At 37.7% G+C, this 27,920-nt stretch overlaps 1 protein-coding gene across 1 annotated transcript; it reads left to right on the forward strand.

Moving 5' to 3' along the window:
- Window positions 1-1,842: 1,842 nt before the first annotated feature.
- Window positions 1,843-27,073, forward strand: LOC140232388 (TBC1 domain family member 16-like). The gene is made up of 8 exons (XM_072312514.1): window positions 1,843-3,268; window positions 5,029-5,208; window positions 17,037-17,185; window positions 20,700-20,834; window positions 22,366-22,552; window positions 24,025-24,119; window positions 25,058-25,286; window positions 26,895-27,073. The coding sequence occupies exons 1-8, from the start codon at window positions 1,940-1,942 to the stop codon at window positions 27,057-27,059; spliced, it is 2,469 nt and encodes an 822-aa protein (XP_072168615.1). The 5' UTR covers window positions 1,843-1,939; the 3' UTR covers window positions 27,060-27,073.
- The last annotated feature ends 847 nt before the right edge of the window (window positions 27,074-27,920 follow it).

The following is a 27,920-nucleotide window of genomic DNA, read 5'->3' on the forward strand; positions in this document are numbered from 1 at the left end:
TGATTATGTGCATGTATTAATGAGTTCACTCAGATGTTTGGACAATGGTGATTGTGTAATCATGCATCTTCACTGACAAAAGAAACATTTCCCTCATTTAAAGTCTTATTTGGCTGATACAAGTGCCTTTTTAGACGCGGCTCTCTCCGAATGAAAAATGATGGGAGCAGCAAACCTTAAAACATGACAACTTTTATTGTCTTCTACGCATGCATGTACTGGGTACTGCTGTAGTTTTTAGATATCGCAAATTCTGTCGTTTTTTATCCAAGCTCGCTGTTGATGATGATGATGGAATCAAAGCAGGAAAGCATGTTTGAAAGGTTTATGTGACATCTTTTTACAGAAACAGGTGCATGAGTTCATTAACGAGTAAGGAACGTCCATGCGTAGTAAGTCCGTGGTTTGACAGAGATTGAACAGGTCACAAACAACCACCTGCCTGCCGCAAAATTCTAAATATAGACAAAGTTTGAAATTTGTAATTGACTGTGTTCTGACGGGAAATACCACCAAGACACAGGGAGAGAGATCACAGTGGGGAGGGAGGAAGGGCGGGAGGGAAAGAGAATTCTGTGATTTTTTGTATTTCAATAAATAAACGAGGAATGTTCGCGTGCATTTCAATTTTGCGAGCGCCAAGATTCGCGAAATTAAAATGCACACGAAAGTTCTTGTCTACACTTTATGCATTGAATGCCAGTGGTAGTTCGTGAAAATTTCATGCCGCTAAAAAGGCCGTTGGCTCCAATTCGTGAAAAATTCATGCCGTGAATATATAATGTTTTACAGTATGTAGCCACAACACTCTGGTTACTACTGAGCTGCAGCTGATGTTTTCTTGCACAATCAGTTTGAATGTGTACAAATAACAACAGTGAAATTTATATCAAAGTGATATCATCTGTTGCACAGTACCTTTAGATGTGTACAAGAAACAGTTTGTTTGGCACAATGTGCAGGTTTATTTGATGTATTCATAAGGGGCAGACTTCAGCACATGTAAGAACAAGTACAAGGTAGCATACTTGCTATTGAAGTGATAGTATCAAAGAAGTGCTCCCATATTTTCTCTTTATATTTTTAATCTCAAAAGATACTTGTAACAGAAAAGGCGGCTTTGCAACCAATTCAGACATGTAGAGGAAGAATTAATCCCAGAAAATATGAAATGATAGCTATGATAAAAATGAATCAACAAAGCCAAAATGAAACAAAAGGTGTGCAGTTGTGTCTTATTACATAATCTCTGTCGCCAAAACTGACCACACCTAAACTGGTTTACCACCTCATGCAGGATGGGGCCTCAAACTGTATTATTTTTGCAGTATAATAGATTTTTACCTAAACCTTGATGAAAACCGGTCATAATTTTTGATGTCACTTTTATTATTTGCATCATAACTTAAAAACAACAAAGTCTTCGTAATTATCAACTTTGGAGGATATTAGGTGCACTCTAAAAAAAAAAAAGCCTAGACAGCATGTTGGTTTATTGACATGTTCCATTTGTTTACCTCATGGGGACCCAGTAATGAGCCACTCAAATTACCCTGTTTCTCTTTAATGCAGTGTTCATTTCATAACTTGTAATCAAGTTTGTGTGCATTAGGTAAATTACTCTTTTTGGCAGGCCTTGGGCAAGCTTTTTAGCTGTCGGGAACAGCCGTACATTATAAATGTGTGTTTCATACAAATTTGTTTGTCAGCAAACCAGTCCATTAGAACGAACTTCAACTTGTGCAGTATTTTCATTACTTTTGTTTGTTTGTATCATTTGAAATTCTGCTCGTATTTCACATTAATCTTTGGTTTTATTCATTGTGTTCTCTTGCAGTATGAAAGAAGTTCGGACATTGCTAGACTTCCAGCATGAAGAATTATTTGTGACACACTGATGTTGCACTGTGGAGTTTAGCTGAACTGTACCCTTTTCAAGATGACCACATTTCTCAAAAAGTTCAGTGACTTCCTGGGTATTTCAGATCCCGAGTACGTCAGGGCACCCCCTCTTGATGGGGAGATCATCTTCTGCAAGAACAATGTGTGTGTCCATCCCCCATCCATGCTTTCCACCAATGTGGAGCACCATCCAGGTTACCTGACAATCCGGGCTCAGAAGGTGGACCCCACCCAGACATCTTTAGTGCTGACCTGGATCCCCAATTCTTCTCTGAACAAAAGGAAGAGGTCTAGTGCCACCAATAGTCCAGCGAGGCCATCTTCCACAGACATTCGGAAGCAGACGTTTTCGAAGACCGAGAGCCATGCAGACAACATAAGTGGAGACAGTTTTAGCATCCTGTCCAAGGATGATGAAGGAAATATATATACGTCAGGTGTTGAAAGGGATGTGGGTAAAGGCCAGAATGAAAGCCCCCAGGGATCTATTCACAGTTTACAAGATTCCGGTATCGGTGAAGGTGACAGATCCAAGATCAGTGGGGATGTTGCACTGGCAGTGGATGGAGATAGTGATGCCCCCAGGAAAACAGACTCACAAGAGACCAGACAGGGTCTTCCCAAGAAGAAGGTGATGCAAGGAAGAGTGGAGAGTTTGTTGTCGGAGAGTGATGGTGTGTCTGCGGAGCAGAGATTAGCAGCCCTGCTCAACAGCAGCGAAGTGAACGAAGAAAGGGGCGTGGATAGACCGGTGAATCTGGAGCTACAGTCAAAGAGCAGAAAGGAGGAACTTGTCCGTGACGACGATGACAAGCTGAGCGTCAGCAGCTCGGACTCTGATGATTCCGAGTCCTTCAACAGGATGCTGGAGCAACTCTCCAGCGATGTTCCCGAGCGGCACCGGCTGTCTCGCCGGTCGAGCTCAACGACCCCGACAACTTCAAATCGTGATGAAGAGTCCCTGCCTTCCACCCCTAGCCCAGATGCTAACTACGACCCCTTCGCCCCCTTCTACAGTCTGCACAGCAGTAGCACCTGCAGCCCAGAGATCACCCACCCATCACCTGTGGTCTCCTACAACTTGACCTTCCCAGAGAACTCTGTCTGCTACAGGGGCAAGGTTGTCTACCCTGGCTCCCCAGCCAGTGCCCCGGCCAGGGATCAGGTCTGTGGTGTGTTCTCCGTTGACCTGTGTCAGATGCGGTCACTGCGGGTCTTTTTCTCCGATGAGTCCTGCACCTGTGGCCAGATGGTCATCGCCAGCCGCGAGAGCCAGTACAAAGTCCTGCACTTCCACCATGGTGGGCTGGACAGGCTGACAGAAGTCTTTGACCACTGGAAGTACTGTGTCAAACTCCACAACAAGGTAAGCACAAGGATATCAGGCAACATTAGATCATCACAGTCAATGACTGCATAGATAGAGTCCAACACAGCTATTACCTGAAATATGTTAGTCACAAGTTTTACTTGCAGTCTTTTTGTTGTGGAAATAATGCAGTGATCTGGTTGTGGTGATTGTGCATCATGAAGCTCACACAGGTCAGTTTTTTTTTGTTCCTTTTAAACAAAAGAACAAGCAAAAGAAAAAAACCCAAACATGTATGTTAGGTCTACGATGTTCATTTTTCAAGTTTTGGCATTTCCTCGTTAAGGAGTATCTAGATCCTATGTTTGAAAGTGTGGAATTCAGTAAAATTAATATTTTCATAGTTTTTGTACCCGTATGCTTACATCTCTTCAGTCTGAAGTCACTCCACTCTGTTTTTTGACAAGTAGCATGCAAAAGTCTTTACATGCAAATCCCTTATTTCAAAATCTGACCTAGACTAAGTATGTCAGAACTTTTTTCACTGTTTTTTAGATGCAAGATCACATTTGCTAGTTCTCAGGTTTCCTAATTAACATTTTAGCAATTGTTTGAAAAAATGAGGCAGAGGAGCAGCTTGGTTTATGACATGAGTCACCTTCTGATTTGTACAAGCGTACCTACATGTTAAAGTGAGTTACAGGAGCTGTACAAATGTAATGCAAATCAATAGCAGGGAGTTACATTCCAGGTTAAAATGGAAAGTTTTCCCACAGCTATATTATTTTCGTAATATTCATTTTTATTGTGATGTACGTGTACTTGAGGTATCACACTTTGGCTTGATTTTTAGCTGTGATTCAAACGGTATTAGCTTTTGACATGCTTCAGTACAAGATGGAAGTGTCTTCATGTTTAGGTAATGAAAGAGAATTTAAGAGAATGAAAGGAGGGAAGGGAAAGAATATCGGAAGTATGAAAACTCATCATCATTCCTCAAAATAGTAAATTACACAATGGTAGGAGAATTACAGAAGCCGAATGAGAAGGATATATTACAGACTTGTTCAATTTGTATTGCATAAAATTTGATGTTAGTTGTTCTTTAAGAATGTAGGCTACATGATTTGATTGACACACTTGTGAGGAGGTGTATGTGCAGTACATGATAACTCGTATAAAGCCGTTTCATCATACAGTGAGTTAAGATTTGATGCTTTAGCAAGCTGTCCTGAATCACAATGTATTCTCGTGCCATGGGGATGAATTCTGCTGCAACAAGCTACAGATTATATTTCTCGCTGCAGTGCAAATGTCAGAGTTGCCCATCACTCACTGGTATTAGATTACGATGTAAGCCGCTTTCTCAGAGCCGCGGCATCCAGAATATTACCACGGAAACAGGCTGTGCAGGGAATTTCAATAAAGCGATGCCTAGATATTTGATGTGATAAGCAGTTGTGATTTTCGAAATTGATGTCTGTATTCTGCAGCCTAGATTTCATTTCATTATTATTGTCATTGATCCTACAGGGGCAAAAGCATGCTGTAGGAAGAAGAAAAAAAATTGTGGCATTGGGTTAAATTACAGGTTAGGCATTTATGGGTTTTTTGAAAGCAAGTAAAGATGTCCCAAAGCCTTGTTTGATTTTGACAATAGATTTTGGCAGTAAATTCACCCTAAGATGCAGATAGAATCATACAGAAAGTACATTGTACTACATAATGCATGTAATGTGGTCAAGTATTAATTGGAATAGTGGTCAAGCATGACATTTGACCTTGTCAATTATGCACTCCTGCTGTGTTCTCCTTAGTCGCTAGATCTGGACGATGACAGTGGTCAGCTCCTGAGGAAGTTTAACATCATCCAGTCCAGCATGACCGCTGAGGACTGCCATCCAGAAGAGGGTCTATTCCAAGAGTTGACCGAAGAGGTCTGGTGGTCGTACGTGGATGACAAGGGGCGCATCGATGATGTCTTTGGCCTGCGGAAAGTGAGTTTTCATTTCCAATTTAAGAAGTTTTCCTTCAATTAAAAACAACAACAACACCACCAACAACAGCACAACAATTGTTTGCCCCCAATGGTATGGTGTGCATACTCGGAAAAGATTAAACACACATAGTTGGCAGGACCCACTACCACAACAATTGAGAAAATACATCTTACATTTGAGGATTTGGTCTGGTTTTACAGTGACAAACAAAACATGCAGGTCATGTAAAGGTATCAGAAGTATATCTCAAGCATGATTAGTATCATGTGTCATGCTTTGTAGCTGTCTTGTATGTTGCTCAAAGAATAATAATTGGCAAAACATTGTCTCTTCATTTGATCATAATATTCTCTCATTCTATCTCTTACTCTTCCGTGCTTTGTCTCAAAGAAAGAAAGACTGGTAGGCAGAAAAATCCCTATTTTGGCACTTGAATTTTGCACTTTACTATGATGGAAGCTGATACTACAGAAGAATTGATCACATGATGAGTGTAACTAATGCAGGTAGTGTGTTGTGAACTTGATGAAGACTCTATGGCGCTTGCTGTATGATTATTACATTAGTCACAAGCACCTGACTCGTACCAAAGGCTATTAGCGACCTTTCACCTTTCTAGGTGCGCATCTCTCTTGAATCTGAGGAAGTGTTGTTTGAGCAGGACATTTCCTTGTACACTATTTAACTATGCCAAGTGGGTCCCCAAGAGCAGTTGTGAAAAATTGAGGACTCTCCGTTTTTTGAGGCCCCCTGGAGAATGTTGGCTGGAATTGGAGAGAATATAAAATGATGCAAAACCTGCCGAAGGCCATTAACAAACCCCAGGAAAATTTGCCCTGAAATAGAGGTATTTGGCAACAATTTACTCAAGAGTTTCAGTGTATCTTCTGTAATGCTGCCTTGAGAATATAAGAATAGATCAAATCATGAAGTCTGTCTGGGGCTCCATACAGGCTTCCTCTGTCTCCATGAAGTGGTGAAATATAACAAAATGAAAAACCTACCCTGAGGCTTTTGAAGGCCTCCGTTTATAGTGCCTCGGTTTGGGGAAAGTGAGAAAATGTCAAATTTTGCCATTTAAACATTTGCAGGCTCCTTGCAATGACACATGGCAGAGCAAGCTGGGAAGTCTAATCATTTGGTGTTTATTTTTCTTGTTTATTTTTTTTTCACAAATCCTCTGTGAGGCTGCCTAGTAGTGGGGCAATATGACAGAATGTTTAATTATATGGGCATTTCTTACCTTACCCAGAGTTGGGGACTATTTAGAAGTAAAATATAAAGGTTACCCAAGGTTTTTTTGCAAGAGGCCAGAAATGTTGTCTTGCAGTATTTGTGTGTATATGTGTGTGTGTGGGTGGGTGGAAGGGGGGGGGGGGAGGGGTGGTTAAATATTATGGAGAGAAAGTATCGGTCATTGCAGTATTACACATTATTTCAAAGAACACATCAGTCAGCTGACCTTTACTTAAGATAGCCTGGTAAAATTTTGGGGGAATTTGATGTGGAAGGAATCTCTTGGGGAGTGACAGTCTTGTAGACTAAATTGAGCTTACTTCAAAGAGCATAGTTCAAGTTATATTAAAGCCCATACTGAGACCATGATTGGTTGATGCATGGCAAATTTCTTTGTGCTTGATTGTTTCAAGTAGAAGACAGAATCTCGCGCTGAAGCGTGCTGTTTTTTTCCCCTGGTCACATGGCATGCATGGCAGCCCGCCTGTGAAATGTCAGCCGAACATTTTATTTTTAAAGCAGTGAGAATACAGTGTGTGAGGCAGGGAAACAGCAAAAACCTGTATCAGCACACATTGTACACAACTTAGTGCTATGAGAATTAACTTTGAACAGATGTGTATAACAGCATCTAGTACATGGACATAAAGTGGGATAAAGTTAGGAGTCAAGAGTGAATTTAAAGGACAAGTTCACCTTCATAGACATGTGGGTTGAGTGAATGCAGCAATATTAGTAGAAAACACATCAGTGAGAGTTTGAGGAAAATCGGACAATCCGTTCAAAAGTTATGAATTTTTAAAGTTTCTGCTCAGTCACTGCTGGATGAGAAGACTACTACAGTGTATGATGTCACATGCCTACAACAATATAAGGAAAATAAAAAGAGAATTTCACAAAAGTTTACCTTTTGAATAAAGCGCACATTTCTTCGACTTGTTACTGACGCATGTTAAGGGTAATATTATTCCCCCTGCCTTCTGAAAGAGAGAAGTCGAGTATTCTTTTGTTATGTGAGAAAAGTAAAAATATGTTGAATTTTCTTTATTCTTCCCTTATATCGTTGTACACATGTGACATCACAGGGTATAGTAGTCTTCTCATCCAGCCGTGACTGAGCAGAAACTTTAAAAATTCATAACTTTTGAACGGATTGTCCGATTTTCCTCAAACTCTCACTGATGTGTTCTACTAATATTGCTGCATTCACTCAACCCACATGTCTATGAAGGTGAACTTGTCCTTTAAACCCAGAATTAGTTCATCTATGATAAAATCATGATCATTACATGTGTTACATATTCTGTGTGTAGTGTAAACTCAAGCTATTATCTTAACATATTTTATGAATAGCATATTTTCCTCAGAATGTAAGAACCTACATGTATCTCTTAAACTATATGCTAACTCGAATGTGATCTCTTCTTTCAAGAATATTGTCTGAGAATATTGGTTGCTATGTACGTGAAAAGCAAAAATCTGCTCTTTTGCATTTAATTTCTGTATAATGTGTGTGTGTGTGCTCATGAAGTGTGCATGGGGGAAGAGAAGGTGGTTGAAGGTAAATAGATGCCTACATGACACTGATTAAATTATCTGTGATTAGATGGATGCTTAATTAAAACCTAGACGAGATAAGATCCTTGGCGATGCAGAGGAGAAGACTGCCGAGCGTAGCGAACATCACACGAGGCTTGTCAATGCAGCAAAACGCTCTGAGATGGATCACACACATGGGAGATTGATGGTGGTCTTATGGAATCTTGGCTTCTGAGCTGTGGGCTGGTGTAGTTTCCCCTCCCAAATGCCTGCCCAGTTTAATATTGCCATTATGTCAGTCTTGATTCAAGGCTAATTCCCTGCAGGAAAATGCCTACCCAATGCTGGACTAGACATGCATGATATATTTTTGGTTACAATAAGATGAATGAAAATCAGGATTGAATACTTTATCAAAATTGATTTGCTTCTGTTAGGCATATGAGCATATGTTGAAACGAGATCTTTGAAATTTAAAACAAAACCAACTTGTCAAATAAAGAGAAAATAGAAGGTGCAAAAGCCATAACTTCTTACAATTTTGTACCTCCATCTCCCTCTTTTTACCACCCCCCCCAAAAAAAAAAGAAATCAATCAATCAATCAATCATAGTTTATTTCCAATCAATCAACGAGAATCAAGAAAAAACATACGCGAAAATATGACCTTCCAAATAACTATACACAGCCCAGTCGCTGTACGCAGGTATGCGTACTTACAGCGTCTGGTCGGGCCACCTTCCAAAATGAATCCCTTGCCTTGACGATACAAACATTTTACGGCTTAAACAGACCATACTGGCTAAGCTTGTTTACGTACATATAGCATGTCCACGTTTAACTGTATACACAGCCCAGTCGCTGTGGTAGCATTCGTTGCTAGTAAGTTGAAAATTCACACTTTCTATGCCACTTCATATTTTCTCTGTTCCCCCAATCGCGAATTTAACCACTCGCGAAAATGTGTGACATCGGCAATTCGCAAAAATTTATGTACGCGAAAATTATAGCGTATACAGTAGTACAAATTTCCAATCAACAAAAATCAAAACATAGTACAAAGTATACATGTCATGAAATGATATTGTTCAAACATTTGCAAAAGATTCATGTAGTATCCGAGATAAATTATATAACAACATATGTTTGAGGAACAATACATATATACTTCGTGGACGTGCGGAAAATAGATTCGATTATGGAATAATTGAAAGTTCTGTGTGATTTCACATGCAATCATTACAAATCATGTGCCTTACTGGGGTAATTAGTAAAAGATTTTTGTTGTTTTAAATCTTCATGTTTTTTGTCTTCATGTGGTTTTAGGTAGCTATCTGTATCTGAACCACCACCACTGACATGTTGGCTTCTCATAACTCTTAGAACTGGAAGAGCTTGAAATATATCGTGATCAATCACACACTCACACATGCACACACACACACACACACACACACACACACATACACACACACACACACACACACACACACACACACACGCACACACACCCAAAGAGGCAGCTGCTTTGAAAGAAAAGTTCACCTTCATAGACATATATGGATTGAATGACTGCAGCAAAAGATCATAGTAGAACACATCAGTGAAGGTTTGAGTAAAATCAGACAATCTGTTCAAAAGTTATGAATTTTTGAAGTTTCTGCTCAGTCACTGCTGGATTAGAAGACTACAACAGCTTGTGATATCACATGTGTACAACGATATAAAGAAAATATAAAAAAAATTCAACTTATTTTTTACTTTTCTCGCTCATTAAGAAACACTTCACTTGACTCTTTCAGAAGGCAGGGGGAATAATATTACCCTAACCATACATCAGTAACAAGTCAAGGAAATGTGCACTTTTTTTCAAAAAATAAAATTTTGTGAAATTTTCTTTATATTTTCCTTATATCGTTCTACACATGTAACATCATACTCAGTAGTAGTCTTCTAATCCAGCTGTGACTGCACAGATACTTTATTCATAACTTTTGAATGGATTGTCCGATTTTCCCCCAACTTTCACTGATGTGTTCTACTAATATTGCTGCATTCACTCAATCCACAGGTATATGAAGGTAGACTTGTCCTGTAAGACTTCCTTTGTTAACATTGCAGAGCTCCAGACTGGATGATGAAACTGAAATAAAGTACTGAAATATGTAGACATCATTGTCATCTTTGGAGTCTTCTCATCAGCCTCCTCTCAGGAAATTCGTTTGATCTCAGTCGCTTTTCACCGACATCAACATCTTCATAATGCACTTCGATGTTCAATCTGCCACACATAATCAACCATTTCAATACAAATTTTCCTCCCCTAGTTTCTCTCAATTCAGATTTATAATGATTTTTTTTTTCCAGTAATAATATGTGGAGAAATGTAGTGATGGGGAAAGAAATTGAGACCTTATGAGTCTGATGGGAAGGTCGGAGCTGACAGACTGAGAAAAAGAGTCTGGTAGGAAAATTAAGTTAGTTCATGATGACATAGACTGCATTACAGGGGGCCACGACACAGATGGCCAGGCAGGTGTGTCGAATAAATGAGTTTAGAAAACATCCCTGGAAGTTGGAATATGATAGGTAGTCTATAGATTTCAGGCTGTAGACTGTTTTTTTTCTTTGTGTGTGTGTGTGTGTGTGTGTGTGTGTGTGTTTTTCAATGCCTTCGCTTGTAGCATTTTTCTGTTTTTTGTTTTGTTTTTTTACTTCTCTTTTTTTTTTGGGGGGGGGGAGGGGGGACAAGGAGCCAGTTTCAGTGTTTTTATCTCACATGATGTTGTTATGACATCACCAGCATGCTATAACTTTTGAAGTTTGGATTTATAGTCATGTTTACCTTTGGGAACAGTAATTGAAAATATGTTCAAGATATCATTTTTGATGCATATGTGTAGGTCAGTTGTATCACAAAACATCCTACCATATAAACTTTTTGCAATAAAGCCTAAAATGTAAGGAGATATCACTATTTTTTTCATTAAACCGTAACTGTAAATGGTTTAGTGTGGAAACATTTTTATTATAACTATTGTTCGCATTTCGTATTGACTATATTTGACAATACTTAACATCGATTATACTGGTTCAATTTTTTTTTTACATTGGTAGTTTCTATCCCTAACTCACATTTTAGAACTGTAAACGGGGTCGAAGACAGGTTGTAATCAGACAGGTTGTAATGAACGCATTTGGTACTGCACTAGAACTTTGTTTTTATGATTATGAAGATGTAGGTCACAGGCATTTTGTTCATTTGAAATGTGCAACACACTAAAGCATCATGTTATTTGAAGGGTGTCGAAATTAACATAATTGAGGATAAACTCTGTTTTCCTTTAACATCGGGTTTTAAGGACAATAAAAGTAAAACTGCAATCAATGCAGTTTTAAAGGTACTGTTTACCATTGGGAGAAATTATTAAAAAAAAAAGGTCAAGTTATCACATTTGATGCATATATAGTATACGTGTAGGTTGAATATCACAAAAATCCCGCCATATAAAAATTTTGTAGTAAAGCCTAGACTATAAGGAGATTCTATATCGCTATTCTTTTTTATCAATAAACCATAACTATAGATGGTTTATTCTAGAAACAATTTTATTATAACGATTATTCACATTTTTTTTTTTTAATATTCAAGAATACTTAACTTTGATTATACTGATTAAAATTTTTACATTGGCTGTCGATACCTAACTCACATTTTAGAACTATTTTGAAGCACTAAAGCTGGGTTTTTGTTTGATGTACAAATGGTAAATAATGCCTTAAATAACATCAAAAGAAACCATATTAAAAGTGTTTGTTTTGTTGTCAGTCTGTTCATTTCATTTACTCAGATTAGTAGGGAGCTTAGGGGACTGGGTAGGTCATATGTTTTAGTCTATATTTTGTCCCAAGCACTGCACAAGCACCTGCACAGTTCAGCTGTAATTCCTGTCTCTTCATAGAGGTTAGTATTCTTGGCAGAGAGTAAATAACCTAATTATTTACACTTGGCAGTATTAAGTGCATGCAAATTTCAATGCGTGTTGCCTACATAAATTGTACATCAGCTTGTATGACTAGATCTGTACAAAAGTATTTGTACATTTTAGTAATTTGTGAAATGTAGTTATCTTATGTATGTATTGGTGTGCTGGAGTACAGTGTATCACTATCAGAGCTAGCTGATGTGAATTATTCATGCTGCAATGTAGAATTGATGCAGAATGAGCTGGCGTATCCAGGTACATGTATTCAGTTAATGGCCATCTTTCCCTGAGGACCTCCAGTAACAGGCTGCTACACATAAGCGTTCCTATGAAATACATTTCAATGCAAAGGGTACGTTGAGTCCAAGCAGATTGCATTAATGCAAAGCTTGTCAGGCTAGCCTTGAGCAATTTTGTTACAGACATAAAATACAAGTGCAAAAAAAAAAAAAGAAAAAAGAAGAAGAATAAGAAAAGAAATTCAGTGTGTTTGCAATCAGGTAGTTTTCTGCATATCAGGGAAAATCTGTATTACAAAAGTATGCAAAAAAGAAAAATAATACTGTTACTTTTTTGTTTTTGTTTTTTGTTTTTTTTTGCCAATGCGGTGACTATTCAACAGGTTTGGCAGAATGCTTGTTATTTGCTCTGTTCAAGGTAAGACACCATTTTATGGCTGAAATGTGAAGAAGCTTCTCTCCTTGGGCAGTAGATACGACTCTGATGGGCTTCAAGCTTACAAAGGACTTCAATTGTTATCACATTTTGAAACTCGCTTCCAAACGTCTTTGAGTTATGGAGCGTGAAGAAGTTGAAATTAATCTCCTTTTGCACAGACTGCTGAATCTGCATGTGACACTCCATACTGTGTCACAAACTTGATTGGCCTGCCAATCGTATACTTAGGCCCAAGAGTAAAAACATTGATGTACACACCCTGGTAGGAGTGACTATTTCTTAAAAAACAGTGAAACCCAGGTATGTACATTGCATGATTGAAATTTTAGGGAATGCAGCGATAATATAGCGTAGTGGAACACATACAATTTACCTGTTAAGTTTGAGGAAATTTGGACAATGTGTACAAGAGTCTAAATTCTAAGTTCAGTACAGCCATGACTAGGTGAGAAAACTATGACATTTCTTCATGTCAGGTGTGGACAAAGATAAGAAAATACAAGAAATCTGCAGAATTTTATTTTTTATGAAAAATACACATTTCCTGAACTTGTGACTGATGTACAATGTGTGTTTAGGGTAACATTATTTCTCCTGCTTCCTGAAAGAGGATCAGGTACAATTATATGTCAAGTGCTCTACATTATGCTGGAAAAGTGAAAATATGTTGAACTTTCATTGCATTCCTTTATGTCATTGTCCATATGTGATGTCACAAAATATTGCAGATTTCTCATCCAGCAATGGCTGCACCAAAACTTTACAAATTCATAACTTTTGAATAGATTGTCCAATTTCCCTCAAACTTTCAGTGATGTGTTCTACTGATATTGCTACATTCACCCAATCCATGCACTGTACATTTGTATTTGGGTTTCATTCTCCTTTGAGGCTGCAGCTCAGCAAATTTGTCTTTGAGGTCAAACTATTCCGATTGCAAATATGCATATCCACAATAATCAAAGCTTGATACGACAACCCCTCTTGACTACGATTAGCCACAAGAGATTTTTTAAAAAGTGTTTGACATTCAAATTTACTCTCAGATCAGGAAAAAGTAACCTATTTTAAGTGTATCAAACATGTTTGCAAATGAGATCTGTCTATAAAATGGGAAACCCCTCTAGATCCTCTTGAAGTTGTATTCCTCTAACTTGAGAGAGTTATCAAGCTTGGCAGATATACTCCAGTAATGCATAGGGCAGTGTTTATGTCACATGTTTGGAGGTGACTATACAGCTTTAATTTCCAATATCAAATATGCTGTGGACATCTAGATAGGCTCTATTACATTTTATTAGGACATTGGATTTCTGATGGTATCATACATTCATCAGATGGCATGAGGGCTTAGCAAACAATTCTGTATAATAAGTTGTTCGAATTTAAAATTCATGTTTTTGTGTGTGTTTTTTTCCTGGAATGTTAGTGTGTGTGTGTGTGTGTGCATACATGGGTGATCATATGTGTGTGCATGTTGTGTGTTAATGGTTGTGTCTGAACCAATTAAATCTTGTCAACTTTTTACAGAAATTCTCATTAAAGTGTGCCTTACGTTGGTGTAATTAGAAATGCCCGTGTACAAATCTCACAACGTATACCAGAGCTGGCAAGAATTAAGACTGTAGTGCTTTTTTCTACATAAGGAGAGAACAAATCATATTCCATGATGCTATGCAGTATAAACAGATGCACTCATGTTTTTTTCTGCTTTATGTTCTCAAGCTGGCATATAGCACTACATACTGTAAGGAGATTGGAAAAATGCCATCTACGGTTTTAACATATTAGGGAGGGGGAATGGACTGAGAGCAAAGGCAGGAAGAAGCAAGGAAACGGAAATGAACATGTTCACTTCAGAATTTGCCGAATGCCGTATGTTGGTCTTAGCTTCTCGATACCAAATTCGAACCATGTCAGGTAGTAATAACCTCTTCCTCTCCAGGAAAGTGACAATATTGGAGCAAATTGAAGATGGCCTCCTCTGGTAGACATTGATGCTGAAATGTACAGAGGACTGAAGTAGTGGTATCACTGCATTAAACGTTGTTTCAGCTGAGAACCAGAAGGGCTTTATTGCTGTTTTTGGGCATATTGTGTATTGGTATCACATTGTTGAGCTTGATCTTCACTTCATCATAGTGTCAGTTTTGCATATTTATATTTTTTTTTTCATTTCAGTAAAATGTTAAGAATTGAAACCACAAAGGCATTATTTTACCCTATATTTGAAACAATGCTTATAAATGTACACACCTTTGATAAAATGAACTTTTAATTTCATGTAAATTGGTTGTTTTGTTTTTATCTATGCTCAGATCTTAGAATGCAATAGTGCCCTTCTGGCTCTCAACTGGCGATTGGGAGAGAGTGGTATACACTTTTGAATTATCAGTGAAGAAGAAGAAGAAGAAAAGAGAGAGAAAGAGAGAGCGAGAATGGATGGAAAATACCAGTGCACTGTAATGGAAACGTTCACCCCTAGTAACCCCCCATGTCAATTTGCACATTATTCCACATCATGGAAGTAGCTCTGTGTTGATTTAAGCTAAAATGCATTTTGGGATCAAATGCACATCTTGTTTGCCTGATTACTTCCATCTCAATGGAATGGCATCTCACGGATTTGACGACGGACAGAACAGGATGCTGAGCTCTGCGTGTGGTGCTCATGTACCCATTAGCTAATTTAGTATTTATGGGGCATCCATATTTTAGCAGGATGCCGTGTATCCGCATGTGTATGTATGTGTGAGGACCCACACAGTTTCCTGGAATGATCCATTGTGTGGCAGAGAAATGATGGGTAAAATCGTTGACGTGCAATATTAAAGGACAAGTTCACCTTCATTAACATAAGGATTGAGAGAATGTAGCAATATTAGTAGAACACATCATTGAAAGTTTGAGGAAAATCGGACAATCCATTCAAAAGTTATGAATTTTTGAAGTTTTTGTGCAGTCACCGCTGGATGAGAAGACTACTGCACAGTGTATGATGTTACATGCGTACAACAATATAAGAAAAATATAAAGAGAATTTCACAAAATTTCATCTTTTGAAAAAAGTACACATTCCCTTGACTCGTTACTGATATATGTTATGGGTAATATTATTCTCATTGCCTTTAGAAAGAGGCAAGTCCAGTGCTCTTTTAGTATGCGAAAAAAGTGAAGATATGTTGAATTTCTTTACATTTTCTTTACACTGTTGTACTCATATGACATCACGAGCGGTAGTAGTCTCCTCATCGAGCGGTTCCAACACAAAAGTTTTAAAAATTCATAATTTTGCATCAATTGTCCAATTTTCCTCAAACTTTCACTGATGTGTTCTACTAATATTGCTGCATTCTCTCAATCCTTATGTTAATGAAGGTGAACTTGTCCTTTAAAGAGAATGATAAGCGTTTTTGTTTCCAAGTATATTGCGTAACACTTTAGATATTGATGATACTTAACCCGTTGAGGACAGACTGATTTTGCTACAACACGCATTTCCCATAGACCCCTGCCCTAGTATACTCAGGACTCGTCCATAAGCAACATCTTCACTACTGTAAAAGTGGATATTTTCGCGTGACTAATTTTTCGCGCTAGGCAGGGTCAGAAGAGTTTCGCGTGTTTTTGATTCCGCGGAATCGAGACATCACGCACAGGAACGTATGGCAAGCAAAAATATTCGCGTGTTTTTATTTTCGCGCTAGATTCTGGTTGCGCGAAATGCGCGAAAATTTCAACACCGCGAAAATTTCCACTTTTACAGTATTAGCGTTCACTAGTCACAAAATTTTGTGGTGATTTAGTTTGTAACAGGTATTCATTATTTCATGCATCAACTAATGATTGTAATTTTCATGTTTATGTGTATAGATACATATCAAAGAACTTGACGCACTCTAGAATTATCACCTATATCATCCTTTATTCGTTGGGAACGAGTCCCGAGTATACTCGGGCAAGTGTCTAAGGGAAATGCGTGATGTAGCAAAATCAGTCCGTCCTAAATGGGTTAAAGAAAACCTATGACCATGATGGCAGTATGTTGGTTGGGCAACATGCAGTTTGACACTGAAATGACAACAACATAAAAGGCATCCATGTCTCAGTATCATAAGTAACAATAAATTATTTTGTATTCTTGCTATCATTAGTCCCACAAGGTTACATCTTTGTTCTTTTTGTTCTTTTTTGATGAACAAAGTTGCCGGAGTAAAGTATTGTTACATATCATATCAAGGCCATGTAGTTACATTATTTGGATATGTTCAGATAGCATTTTCAGTAATGTGCCTGGAAACATACAGATGTTATGATGATATGTAATATATTTTGTTGCTAAGTGACTTTAGTTAATTCCTACATGCTTGTTTTTATTATGATCAGATGGTGTTTTTTGGCGGCGTGGATGAGTACCTGAGAAAGAGTGTGTGGCCATTTCTTCTTGGATTCTACGCATTTGACTCCACCATGGAGGAGAGAAACGCCCTCAGGGGTCAGAAGAGACTTGAATATGAGGATATACAGAAAAAGAGGTGAGGATGTCTATTTTGAAAGTGTGATTAACGTCTAAGGCAGGGCGGCGGTCCGATGGCCCGGGGCCCCTAAAAATTGATGTCCGTCCACCAAACTTTCAAAGGGCATATCGTTTGGTGGCACGATCTGGCAACTACGATTCAAAATAGATTGCTATGTTTCCTCTTATTTAGCAGCACTACTTTTTCTTTTGTGGCCACCAACATTTCAAATTTAATGGTTTTGGGGGCCTGGATGAACCGTCAGAGACAAAAAGCTAATGTTGAGCCCTGTCTAATGTGTAATGACATTAACTTCACAGTAAAGTGACGGCAACCTCTGTTTTAAAAAGCAATATGATTTTTAACAAATGACACCTCATATACATACCAGTAAGCCTTGCATGGGAAATGAAAATTCCATGAGTTTTATGACTATGTCTGGAAGGGTGCCAGAAGTGTTGTGTTTTACTCTCTGCTGTGGTGCATCAAGCATGTGATTTGCAGTGGTCCTTCAGTTCTTAAAGGTAGGGAATCCCATTTGCATGCCTTAAATGAAGAGTTGTATAAATACAGTGGTATGTTGAAGAGAGTATCATTTTAGAAACTCCCATAAAGTATTGAAAGTGGAAGGTAACATTTAGTTCATTTTTATTGACCGTTAGATTTTGAATTGAATTTTTTTCGGGGCTCACCGTAAATTCCAGTACATTACTAGGCTACCTTTGCAGACCCATGCACTGCATGTGTGTCCATCATGTATATTTTGTGAAGAAAGTTCATCAAAACTTACAAACATTTCTATATACATTCTTGCCACACACTCTATATGTTATTACATCAGCTCTTATACTTTTAGATTTGTGTTATAGATAAAAAAATACAGAAGACTGCAACAAAAAGGCTTAAGTGTGGCTGACACACAGAACTACTGAGTAGCTGAGTTTTGTGCATTATTCAAATTGTAGATAACTGTTGACTTCCAAATTTCTCAGCAGTGGCCTAAACAAGTCCTCTGAGGTTCATATTTAATGTTTTGCTGCATTTTGGGAGGTCTGTAAAAGGTATCCTCTACCTTTAAGGCATGTGCATTCACCTGAACTTCATTTTTCATATTTTTCATCTTGAGACATTACAAATATGTTTGAGATGAAGAAATGAACATCATATTCTGCATAATATCTGTTTTTGATAAGGGGGTGGGGTTATATCTAGATTTTTTAATTGTAATTTTACTCTCTCTTTTTTCACGAGACTTTTTACTCAATTTCAGGTTTTGACTGGTTGAACGATAAAATCAATTGATGGGTATTTATCCAATGAGAATGATGCAAATTACCAAGGTATTTAATACCGTCATGGTAATTCCAATGTAATTGCACCAATTGTATATACACTCAGCAAAAAAAGAAAGTAAACACTTTTTCGAGATCTTATTTTTTATAGAAGATTTTGATGAAAATCAATGTATTATATACCATATTAAAGGTGTTTTAATTGGCTATCAAATTGGTAGGTTGATACAAAAGGAAATTATACGCATGAATGAACACATTCATTTTTGCCCGCCAAGACACAAAAGTAAAAATTGCAAAATTTGACAAGTTGTCTTTCATTTGGTAATGCCCTTCAAGATAACAATGACAACAAAAAGCCATTTTAAAACAATGAGAGACATAAATGAAAAAACATAAACAAGTTTTTGTTCTCTTTATAGATCTCTTTATAACCTCAAACAGAAACAAAATGGGAAACTACAGGAGGAAAATGAGAATTTCTTGTCAGCTTAAATTTCAAACGACATGGGGAGCAATGGCATAAAGATGATTGAATAAACAGAATTTCTTTATTTTACTCTTTTTAGTAAGGAAGTCAAAGATTCATGAGATAAATTGTAGAACCAAATGTCATTTACAATTCTCCTAATTTAAAAACAAAGTGAAATTTATACTATTTTTATTAATATTTCTTCGTCTCTTATTTCATTTGAATTTTTGCTTGACCCAAGATTCTTCATTTTTCTCCCTTATTATTTCCTTCATTGATATTTGGGCTTCAAAGATATTATAGAGATATTGTTATATGGATGAGCACTTGCGCATGAATGACAACTCATTCAATTTTGCAATTTTTGCTTTTGTGTCTTGGAAGAGAAACACAAAGGTGTTCACTCATGCGTAAAGTTTCCTATTTTATTGCCCTACTAGGCTGATAGCCAATTGAATAACCTTCAATATGATATATAATACATTAACTTTTAGCCAAATATTCCATGAGAAATATAAACTTGAAAAAGTGCTTACTTTCTGTTTTTGCTGAGTGTATATTGTACATGTGCTACTGATATGACTGAAAGGGTAAGTCAGGACTTTATATTAAAAAGAGCATTATGGCTTTGATGGGATAAAGCTGGCACATCACATGTATGATGTTTTTTACAGTCTAGACAAGATGAGACATTGGCCTAAAGAGGAAAACGTCTTTATGAAATAATTGTACAAAATGGACACTGTATAAAGTTGAATAAATTTATAACAAAATATGTAGCAAATGACATTCCCTACTTCTTGTCATAGAATAAAATGTGTGAAGAAATATTTAGTGGAAGTCTAGGATTCATTGCTAAGCAATATACTATGTATTATTTCAGTATGTTCAAGCTCATGCTGTATGGTCCAATTTCTAACACTATACACTATGTATTACACAAATGGTTAAATTTCAGACCTCTTTAATACAAGTGTTACTGGGACGGTTGCTTAATTGGGACAAAGGTCTTCTTCATGAGTCATGATGATTGAGTGGTGGTGGGAGGGGATGCTGTTAGAGACATAGAAGAGAGAAGAAAGAGAATTATCTGGTGGAGATTGATGTCCACTGATCCACAGCCAGAGGAATAATATCCACTCTGTCATCATTATTTTCTGCATAGATGCATCTTGCAGTTAAAGAGAAATTCCATCTTGATATGAGTTTGCTTTATATGAAACCACAAACAATTAGAGAAATTGATCATTGAAAATATTAGAAAAAAAAAACACAGAAAAACAATGAAAAAAAAAAACTGTTGAAGCATAATTATACAGACAATTTGACAACTGAATATTAGAAACAGCTATTGAGCAACACTCCATGGTTTTGTACGCAATATCTCACTAAATTTTATCTTTCTCGAATATCTTGCCACTGATAGAATTTATGTGCTGATTAGAACATGCAAAAACATATTACTCTTATTATGTACCAACAACAGGTCTGATGAATATTTTTCTCACAAGAAAATTAAATTAATGATTGTTTGTTCTTTGGTACCAACTGAATGTAGAACTATGTCACATGGAGTTGCTAATTTGTCTTACCCTATAAAACTTCAACAGTTCATGATTTGTGTGTGTGTGTGTGTGTGTCTGTGTGTGTCTGATTCCCTGATTCCCCCCCCCCCCCCAAATTAGCACAAATTTTTGCTTTTCATCAAAAGCAACATAATATCAGGATGAACCTTCTCTTTAATATCACATTGCCAAATTACTGGCAGGATGTGCATGACAACGGAAGACATGAAGACGTTCTACCGCCGCGTCCAGAGCACCGTGGACAAGGACGTCGTCAGAACGGATCGGAGTCACCCGTATTTCAAGGGCGAGAACAACCCCCATGTTGAGACTATGAGGTAAGTCAGAGATATAAACCCATCTACTGCCATCATAAAGTAGATGACTACTTTTTGTTAATATTCATTTTCTTTTCCTCATGTTTTACTGATGGTGATCATAGCAATTAAACAAGAATGATAGTGATAACAGTGGTGATACAAACAGAGGTACTGATAATCATTCAAATGTTGATGCCTATCATGAACATTGATTATCCTCATATAATAGTAATGATAATGTTAGTGGTGGTAGAATAGCAAAGTGTGATGTGATAGCCATTCATTGTCATGGCAACTGGCTTTGAACAACCTCACTTAGCCACAGTGTTTATGTGCACACCTGGTTCCATCCCAAGCTATAACAAAAGCACTGCCATGTCATCACGTTGGCACTCTGTAATATCAACTGGCTCCAAGGACAGATGTTACATTGTCATGCCTAAAGGAAAAACAATATCATGTTTCTACAATTCAAATTCATATAGTTCTCTCATATAGCAATTTAAATTCATGAAACTAACTAGTACCTGTCATAATAGAGAGTAGATTTTGTTACAATACATAATTTATGACCTTAAGTTGTTCTTTCTTGTAAAATGTGTCTTTTTGTTACATTGCAACACACAATGGTCACATATAACAAACAGGCAAAAGTGGTCTGTCTCATATGCAGAGACCATAGAATTAACAAATGCTGCATGTGGTTCACCTTAAGTGACTAGCTATACTTTATAAATGTTATATTTTGTAAGTTTGAACTTGTACAATTTCACAAGTGATTGACTTTTTGATGGGGAACCACACTGATGGATCAGAATGAGTTAGAAGTTTTGTCTATTATGTAAGAGAAACATTTTCCCACCTTGTTGATAATGCACTTAATAATAATAATAATAATGATAATACACACATGCAATTTCTATAGCGCCGTTCTCCACTTTGATTAAATGCTCAAGGCGCTTTACATCAAAGCAAACAGACTGAAGTACATCACCGTAATAGAAGAAGATGAAGAAGCAGAAGAAAAAAAAAGACATGAAAGTCTGTCTTCAAAAGACATGAAAGTCTGTCTTCAAAAGGCACTGGTCTTCAAAATGCACTGCTAAACAAATAGGATTTTAAATTACTCCCGAAAGATATTATGGAGCTTGAGTCTTTCAGCTCACGAGGAAGTGAATTCCACAGTGTTGGTCCAGCGTGAGCGAAAGCTCGTTCCCCCCAAGATTTCATAGAAAACGGAATATGTAAGAGGCCTGAAGTTGAGGATCGAAGAGTTCGTGAAAGTTGGTATTGACGAAACAAACAAACATGGTAATCAGGAGCTGATTGTGTTTTGGGGGCAATATTTATGCAAGGTGTTTTGGGGGCAATATTTATGCAAGGTGTTTTGGGGGCAATATTTATGCAAGGTGTTAATTTTGCAAATATTGGTATACTAGTGAAATTCATGAAAATAAGATTCACATCATGCCTCACATATGAATGAAGCAAGGAGTCAATATTGGTTTCCTATCATCACACACTCTCTCCCTTCCCTCACCACACACAGGAACATCCTGCTGAACTTTGCTGTGTACCATCCCGTGACCGGCTACAGCCAAGGCATGTCAGATCTCCTGGCTCCCATCCTAGCTGAGCTGCAGGACGAGTCGGATGCATTCTGGTGCTTTGACAGCCTCATGCAGAACGTCATCTTTGTCAGCTCACCCAAGGATGAGGACATGGAGCTGCAACTAGTGAGCCCTCGCTTGTCTGTTTTTGTGGAAAATTATGCTTTGTTTTCTTTCATTTTGCGTAGTCGGGGGCATGTTTCGTAAAGAGTTGCAGTTAATCTTACGTTCGATTTATTGAGTGTAACTCAGTGAATCAAGTGTAAGTTCAATACTGAGCGTAAGTCCTGTTTCGTAAAGAAAATTATGCTTGGTTTCAAGAAAAATCAAGCGTAACTTTCAGTGGATTGAGCGTTACTTGTGATCAATCGCAAAATTATTTATTTAAACACAATTTATGATCGATTACAACGTACGTTCAATCTGTATGAAACAGGCCCCTGGTTTGGTTTTGTCTTTTTTGTCTTGTTTTATTATCCGTTGCAATACTTCCATGCACTATGCAATCTGACTAACCAAAGGGGAGGGTTGCTATTACAAGATTTCTGCATTTTTCTACTAATATGCCCTTAATATTGAGTATTGATGAACATATATGAGATTACTCCTTATGTACTAAGAGATTCTCTAGATATTAGATAGTTACCAAAATGGGCATGCAGTATACATATATTCTAGGGCCAGGTATATCTTGCAGCCTATTGAATAAGTGATACAATAAGAACTGAATTATGATTTACAGCTGTACAATCCCCCAGAGCTCTCACACTCCCTCCTTACTCCTGTACAGAGTCTGTGACAAAATTAGAAGGTGTGAGATAAAAATGATGTTGATAACTACAAAAAAAAAGAAAGAAAAAAAAAAAGGGCAGACAATTATCTCCAAACCTGTTCCTTGCAGCAAACTTGAGAGCTGATCGGAAAGTGTGATTCATTTTATCCTGCAATCCTAATAATCTGTTAGAAGCATGTGATGGTCACCTGAGATGGCTTGGTCATGGTTTTTGGTTGCATTCATAAAAGGGAATTGCCTATTGTGTCAGCTTGTCAGTAATGAAAAGACAATGATGGTATTGTATAGTGATTAGTAGTTGATGTATTTTCCAAAGCTATTGTGTCTGTTCATTTTTTAGCAATCATTCCATACTGTAAAACTGAAAACATTTGTAGCATGAAATTTTCCTGAAATGGAGCTGACAACCCTTTTTAGGCATGAAATTTTAATGATTTGCTGAACATGGGAAAAAAAAAAAACTTATTAATGTACTACATGTACTGGATTGTGCAGACAAAAACTTTCATGTGCATTTTACTTTTGTGAATTGTGGCTCATTGCAAATTTGTAATGAAGTTTCATGCAAGCGAAAATTTCTGGTCTTTAACAGAGAAATCTTTTGTTTTATGACATTTAATTTTGAACTATGTCAAGATGAAGTTTTACTTCATCCTATATAGTCTGGGTAAGAGTTCGTATTGTATAGCTTCTGCTACTGCATTCCTGCAAGGTAGTGTTCTTGTGATGAGTGGAAAATAAATGAACAAATTGGGCCAGTGTAATCAAGTTTCTGAAATCTCCTATCTTTTCATCTCTTTGTTAGAATTATCTCTTACAACTCATCAAGTTGATGCTTCCAGAGTTTTGGAACCACCTCGTCCAGATCGATGATGCCATGGAACTCCTCTTCTGCCACAGGTAAGAGCCAGTGGATGACATTGATTCAAAATCCTCCTGCAGAATGGTGGCATTGGACTTTATAGGCAGATGGTAGCACATAGTAGAATTCCATTAGAATTATGTGGTAATATTTGCCACAAGTATTATTTTGTTAATGTGATTTGCCCATGTTACTTCATTCATACAGGTGCCAATGATATGATAATATGTATGTTTGTTTGTTTTTTCTTCTTAATAAAATGTCCATTTGTTTTTGAGGTGAAAAACATTTATTGTTTATTTGTTTATTTACTTATTTTTTAATTTGATTAAGCTCGCTTAATATGTGCAACTTCTTCATTTTGAGCCTGAATATGATTTTGGCTTCAAACCATTAAGTGGTCATCAGTTTGTATAAAAGGTAGCAAATCTTGCTGGAATGGTATCTTCCCATAGCAACAGCCAATCAAGGTAGCTAGATTCTTGTCATTACCATGACAGTTGCAATTCCAGCAAGAGTTGCTATCATCTCAACTTTTTATAAAATGGGGCCCTGGTCCATTGGAAGTTTCCTTTGTAGGTGACTTCATCATATGTTTTCTTCTTTTTCTCTTTTTCTTTTTTTGCCCTGTATGACTCCTCATTGCCAGTAATCTGTTGTGTACCAGTGTAACTTCCCATTCCCCATATTTCTGCAGTGCTATGTTCTGTCCTTGCGGAAAACATGAATGATAATGAAATGCATGATATTCTGTAGATTTAAATCTGATTTCAGATTTTTTTTCTCAAGTCTACACACATTTTGCTTTTTCCATGGACATCAAAATCACCTGAAAATGTTGATTTCCGATTTTTTCAACAAAGCTCAATGTCATCCCTGTAATGATGATTTGTATTATGTAGTGCACGATGATTAGCAGGTTGCCTTTGTGCTATTTGTTATATTCCATGTTTTTGCTCATGTTGTGCTGCTCTAGGTGGATCCTGCTCTGCTTCAAGCGTGAGTTCTGCGAGGCGGAGGCGCTGCGAATGTGGGAATCCTGCTGGGCTCACTACCAGACTGATTACTTCCACCTCTTCATCTGCCTGGGCATCATCGCTGTCTATGGCGACGACGTCGTGCAGCAGAGTCTCCCAGCCGACGACATGCTACTCCACTTCAGCAACCTGTCCATGCAGATGAACGGGGACATTGTTCTCAAAAAGGTAGTCTGGCAAAAGGACAATAACGAATTGAAGCATAGTGTAGTGCTTTAAACTTGTGCTGATTTTGTGCATGGTCAAGTTCTCACATTGGTCTTTGAGAAGGAAATCATGTGCTTGTAATTTTACCACCTGTCATCACAGGAAGACTTCCTTTTGTGACAGCCACTAAATTTGAAAAAAAAAAAAAAATATACAAACAGCTTGGAAAGATGTAGATAGCAATAATATACTATGTGAATTAAGATTAGAGTTTTTATACTCTATACTTGTATACTCTATTCTTGTCGTAACAATGAACCTGTGTGTAAGCTTGCAAGAGTAGGGTAGCATAGAGTGGTAGAAAGTTAGTATGAGGTTCTAGCCTAGGGTGACCACGGACCCTGGTGTCATAGTGCTCGGATGATGCGGACCCCAGTGTCTAGGGTGACGTGGACCCAGATGTTCTGGGTTGATACAGATTAATTCTGGGTGTCTGTCGCAAAAACTAGTGACAGGATGAATTTACATGGGCAACTCAGAAAGACCAGGGGTGGTATTCTGAAATCCTTCCTAGGAAGAAATTTCTTCTTAAGTCAGGATTTTTTCCTAAATGGTATTCTGAAAATCTTCCTAAGTTTCTTCCTAAGTCTGTTCCTAAGTTTTTTCCTAGACTTAGGAAGAAACTTAGGAAGGGGGCGGGAGTATGCAAATTTATGACTTACGAAGAAGTTGGTATTCTAGAATGCACTTAGGAAAGAAATTTAGGAAGATATTTAGGAAAGCTCCACCGCTGTCCTAAGTATGTTGTTAAGAATAGTAAGCTGCAGACATCGTGATCGGTGCGCTTTTCATTCACTGCGCGCACGTGTACTTTGATGTGCGAAATGAGCGTGAGAAAGGGGACATGCCGCGCACACGTGTATTTGACCCTACGTCATAGTAATATGCGATTGTCATTGGTTGGTTCCTTATGATACGGCAATTCGTATTGGCTTAAGAAAGGACGTGGGCGGGGATAAGGATGGCCTAATTTGCATTAAGAAGTGCCTAGGAAGAAATTTCAGAATACCAATTCTGTCTTTCCTAGGCACTTCCTAAGTTTCTGACTTAGGAAGAAACTTAGGAAGAAACTTAGGAAGATCTTCAGAATACCACCCCAGGGCCCCGTTGTATCAAAAGATGTACTGATAATCAAACACAAATCAGTAAATCAAACATACTATTGTAAGTCAGACATCGGCCAATCAGAACTTAGTATTCAGAGACTTATGTTTGATTTCTGACTTACGTTCAATCCCAGCTTTTATGTATTAGGGCACAGAATGTTTTGCACAAATTGAACAAAACTTTATCAAATAGTAAAAAAAAAAGAAAAAAAAATGGCTAATAGCAAATGCATGTAGAATTCATCTAAATTACTCTGTGTAATTAAGCAAGTGAACAACATCTACTCATCACGTACACTACTAGGTAGAGTTTCATGAATGTACACGTACGCCATGTAGATAGCATATTCAACAATGACACATATGTAATGCTGTATTTCTTGCAGTAGACATGATGTGATTGTTTTGTTTTGTTTTTCAATTTCTTTTCTTTTCAAAATTTGTCAAATTTCTTGCCTGATAGGCCCGCAGCCTTCTACACCACTTTCGCACTCTGGTTCGGATCCCCTGCACCTTGGACAAGCTCTGCCGCACCTGTGAGCCGGGCATGTGGGATAGCGGGCACTCCCCGGAGGTCGAGTGTGTCGGGATCCACGACCCCGGCTACAGCTGTCCCCATATCAGGTGAAAAAAATAAAAGAGTGAGAAAAGATGAGCAAACAAAACAAAACTTTAGCAGACACAGAAGCCAACATCTACCATCAAAACAACTCCAAACTGTAATACTATTGCCAAGACTTGCTGTTTTGATGACAACATTTATGGATAGCTATCACGCTCACATACGTCATACTGTGGCAGTTGTATATGTCCACGGGTGTAGCTATGTACCAAGATTTCTTGTGCTTTGTACTCTTTAAGATAATGCTTTTGTTAGTGAGACTTGTCTGGGGGATTGGTGAAATTCTCTCACTCAAGCAAAGGGTGTAGTAATCAAACAAAAGCGTGCTTTGTTCTGCTTTTGCTATGCTTACGTATGAGTACATTCATGCGAAGTGAACGTTTGGCGACGTTATAGAGTATCAAAAGGGTTCTCATCCTAAAGTCAGTGTGGAAACAATATCCATCTAGGATGCTGTAAAAACAGAAACGTTTGCAACATGAAACTTTTGTGACTTGGAGCTGACAGCCTTTTTTGGCAGCATGAAACTTCTGCAAATTGCTGCCTATGAAAAGATTACGAGTATTCTACATGTGCTGGATTGTTAGACGGAAACTGCCATGTGCATTTTGCTTTCAGGATTCGTGGCTCCTGGCGAAATTTTCGGAAGTTTTGCGGAAGCTTTGTGCACACAAAAATTTTGGTTTCACAGTAACTCCTTAGTAATGTTAGTGCTTGAGTGATAATTTAATGTGATGTTCTCATAGGACAGTAATTTAATCCCTGTGGGGTCATTATCGAATACCAAAGGAAACCAAAAGTTTGCAAACAGATAAAAGCATCTTCAGTTAATTTAGCATAACTGAGATTCTGCTTGGTCTGCATTAG

The sequence above is a fragment of the Diadema setosum genome, chromosome 8, assembly GCF_964275005.1.
Source record: "Diadema setosum chromosome 8, eeDiaSeto1, whole genome shotgun sequence".
NCBI classification, from domain to species: domain Eukaryota; kingdom Metazoa; phylum Echinodermata; class Echinoidea; order Diadematoida; family Diadematidae; genus Diadema; species Diadema setosum.

Coding starts and splice junctions, on each gene's coding strand:
- LOC140232388 (XM_072312514.1), top strand. CDS start 1,940: ATGACCACATTTCTCAAAAAGTTCAGTGACTTCCTGGGTATTTCAGAT. Junction 3,269..5,028: donor GTGTCAAACTCCACAACAAG/GTAAGCACAAGG, acceptor TGTTCTCCTTAG/TCGCTAGATCTGGACGATGA. Junction 20,835..22,365: donor CCCCATGTTGAGACTATGAG/GTAAGTCAGAGA, acceptor CACCACACACAG/GAACATCCTGCTGAACTTTG.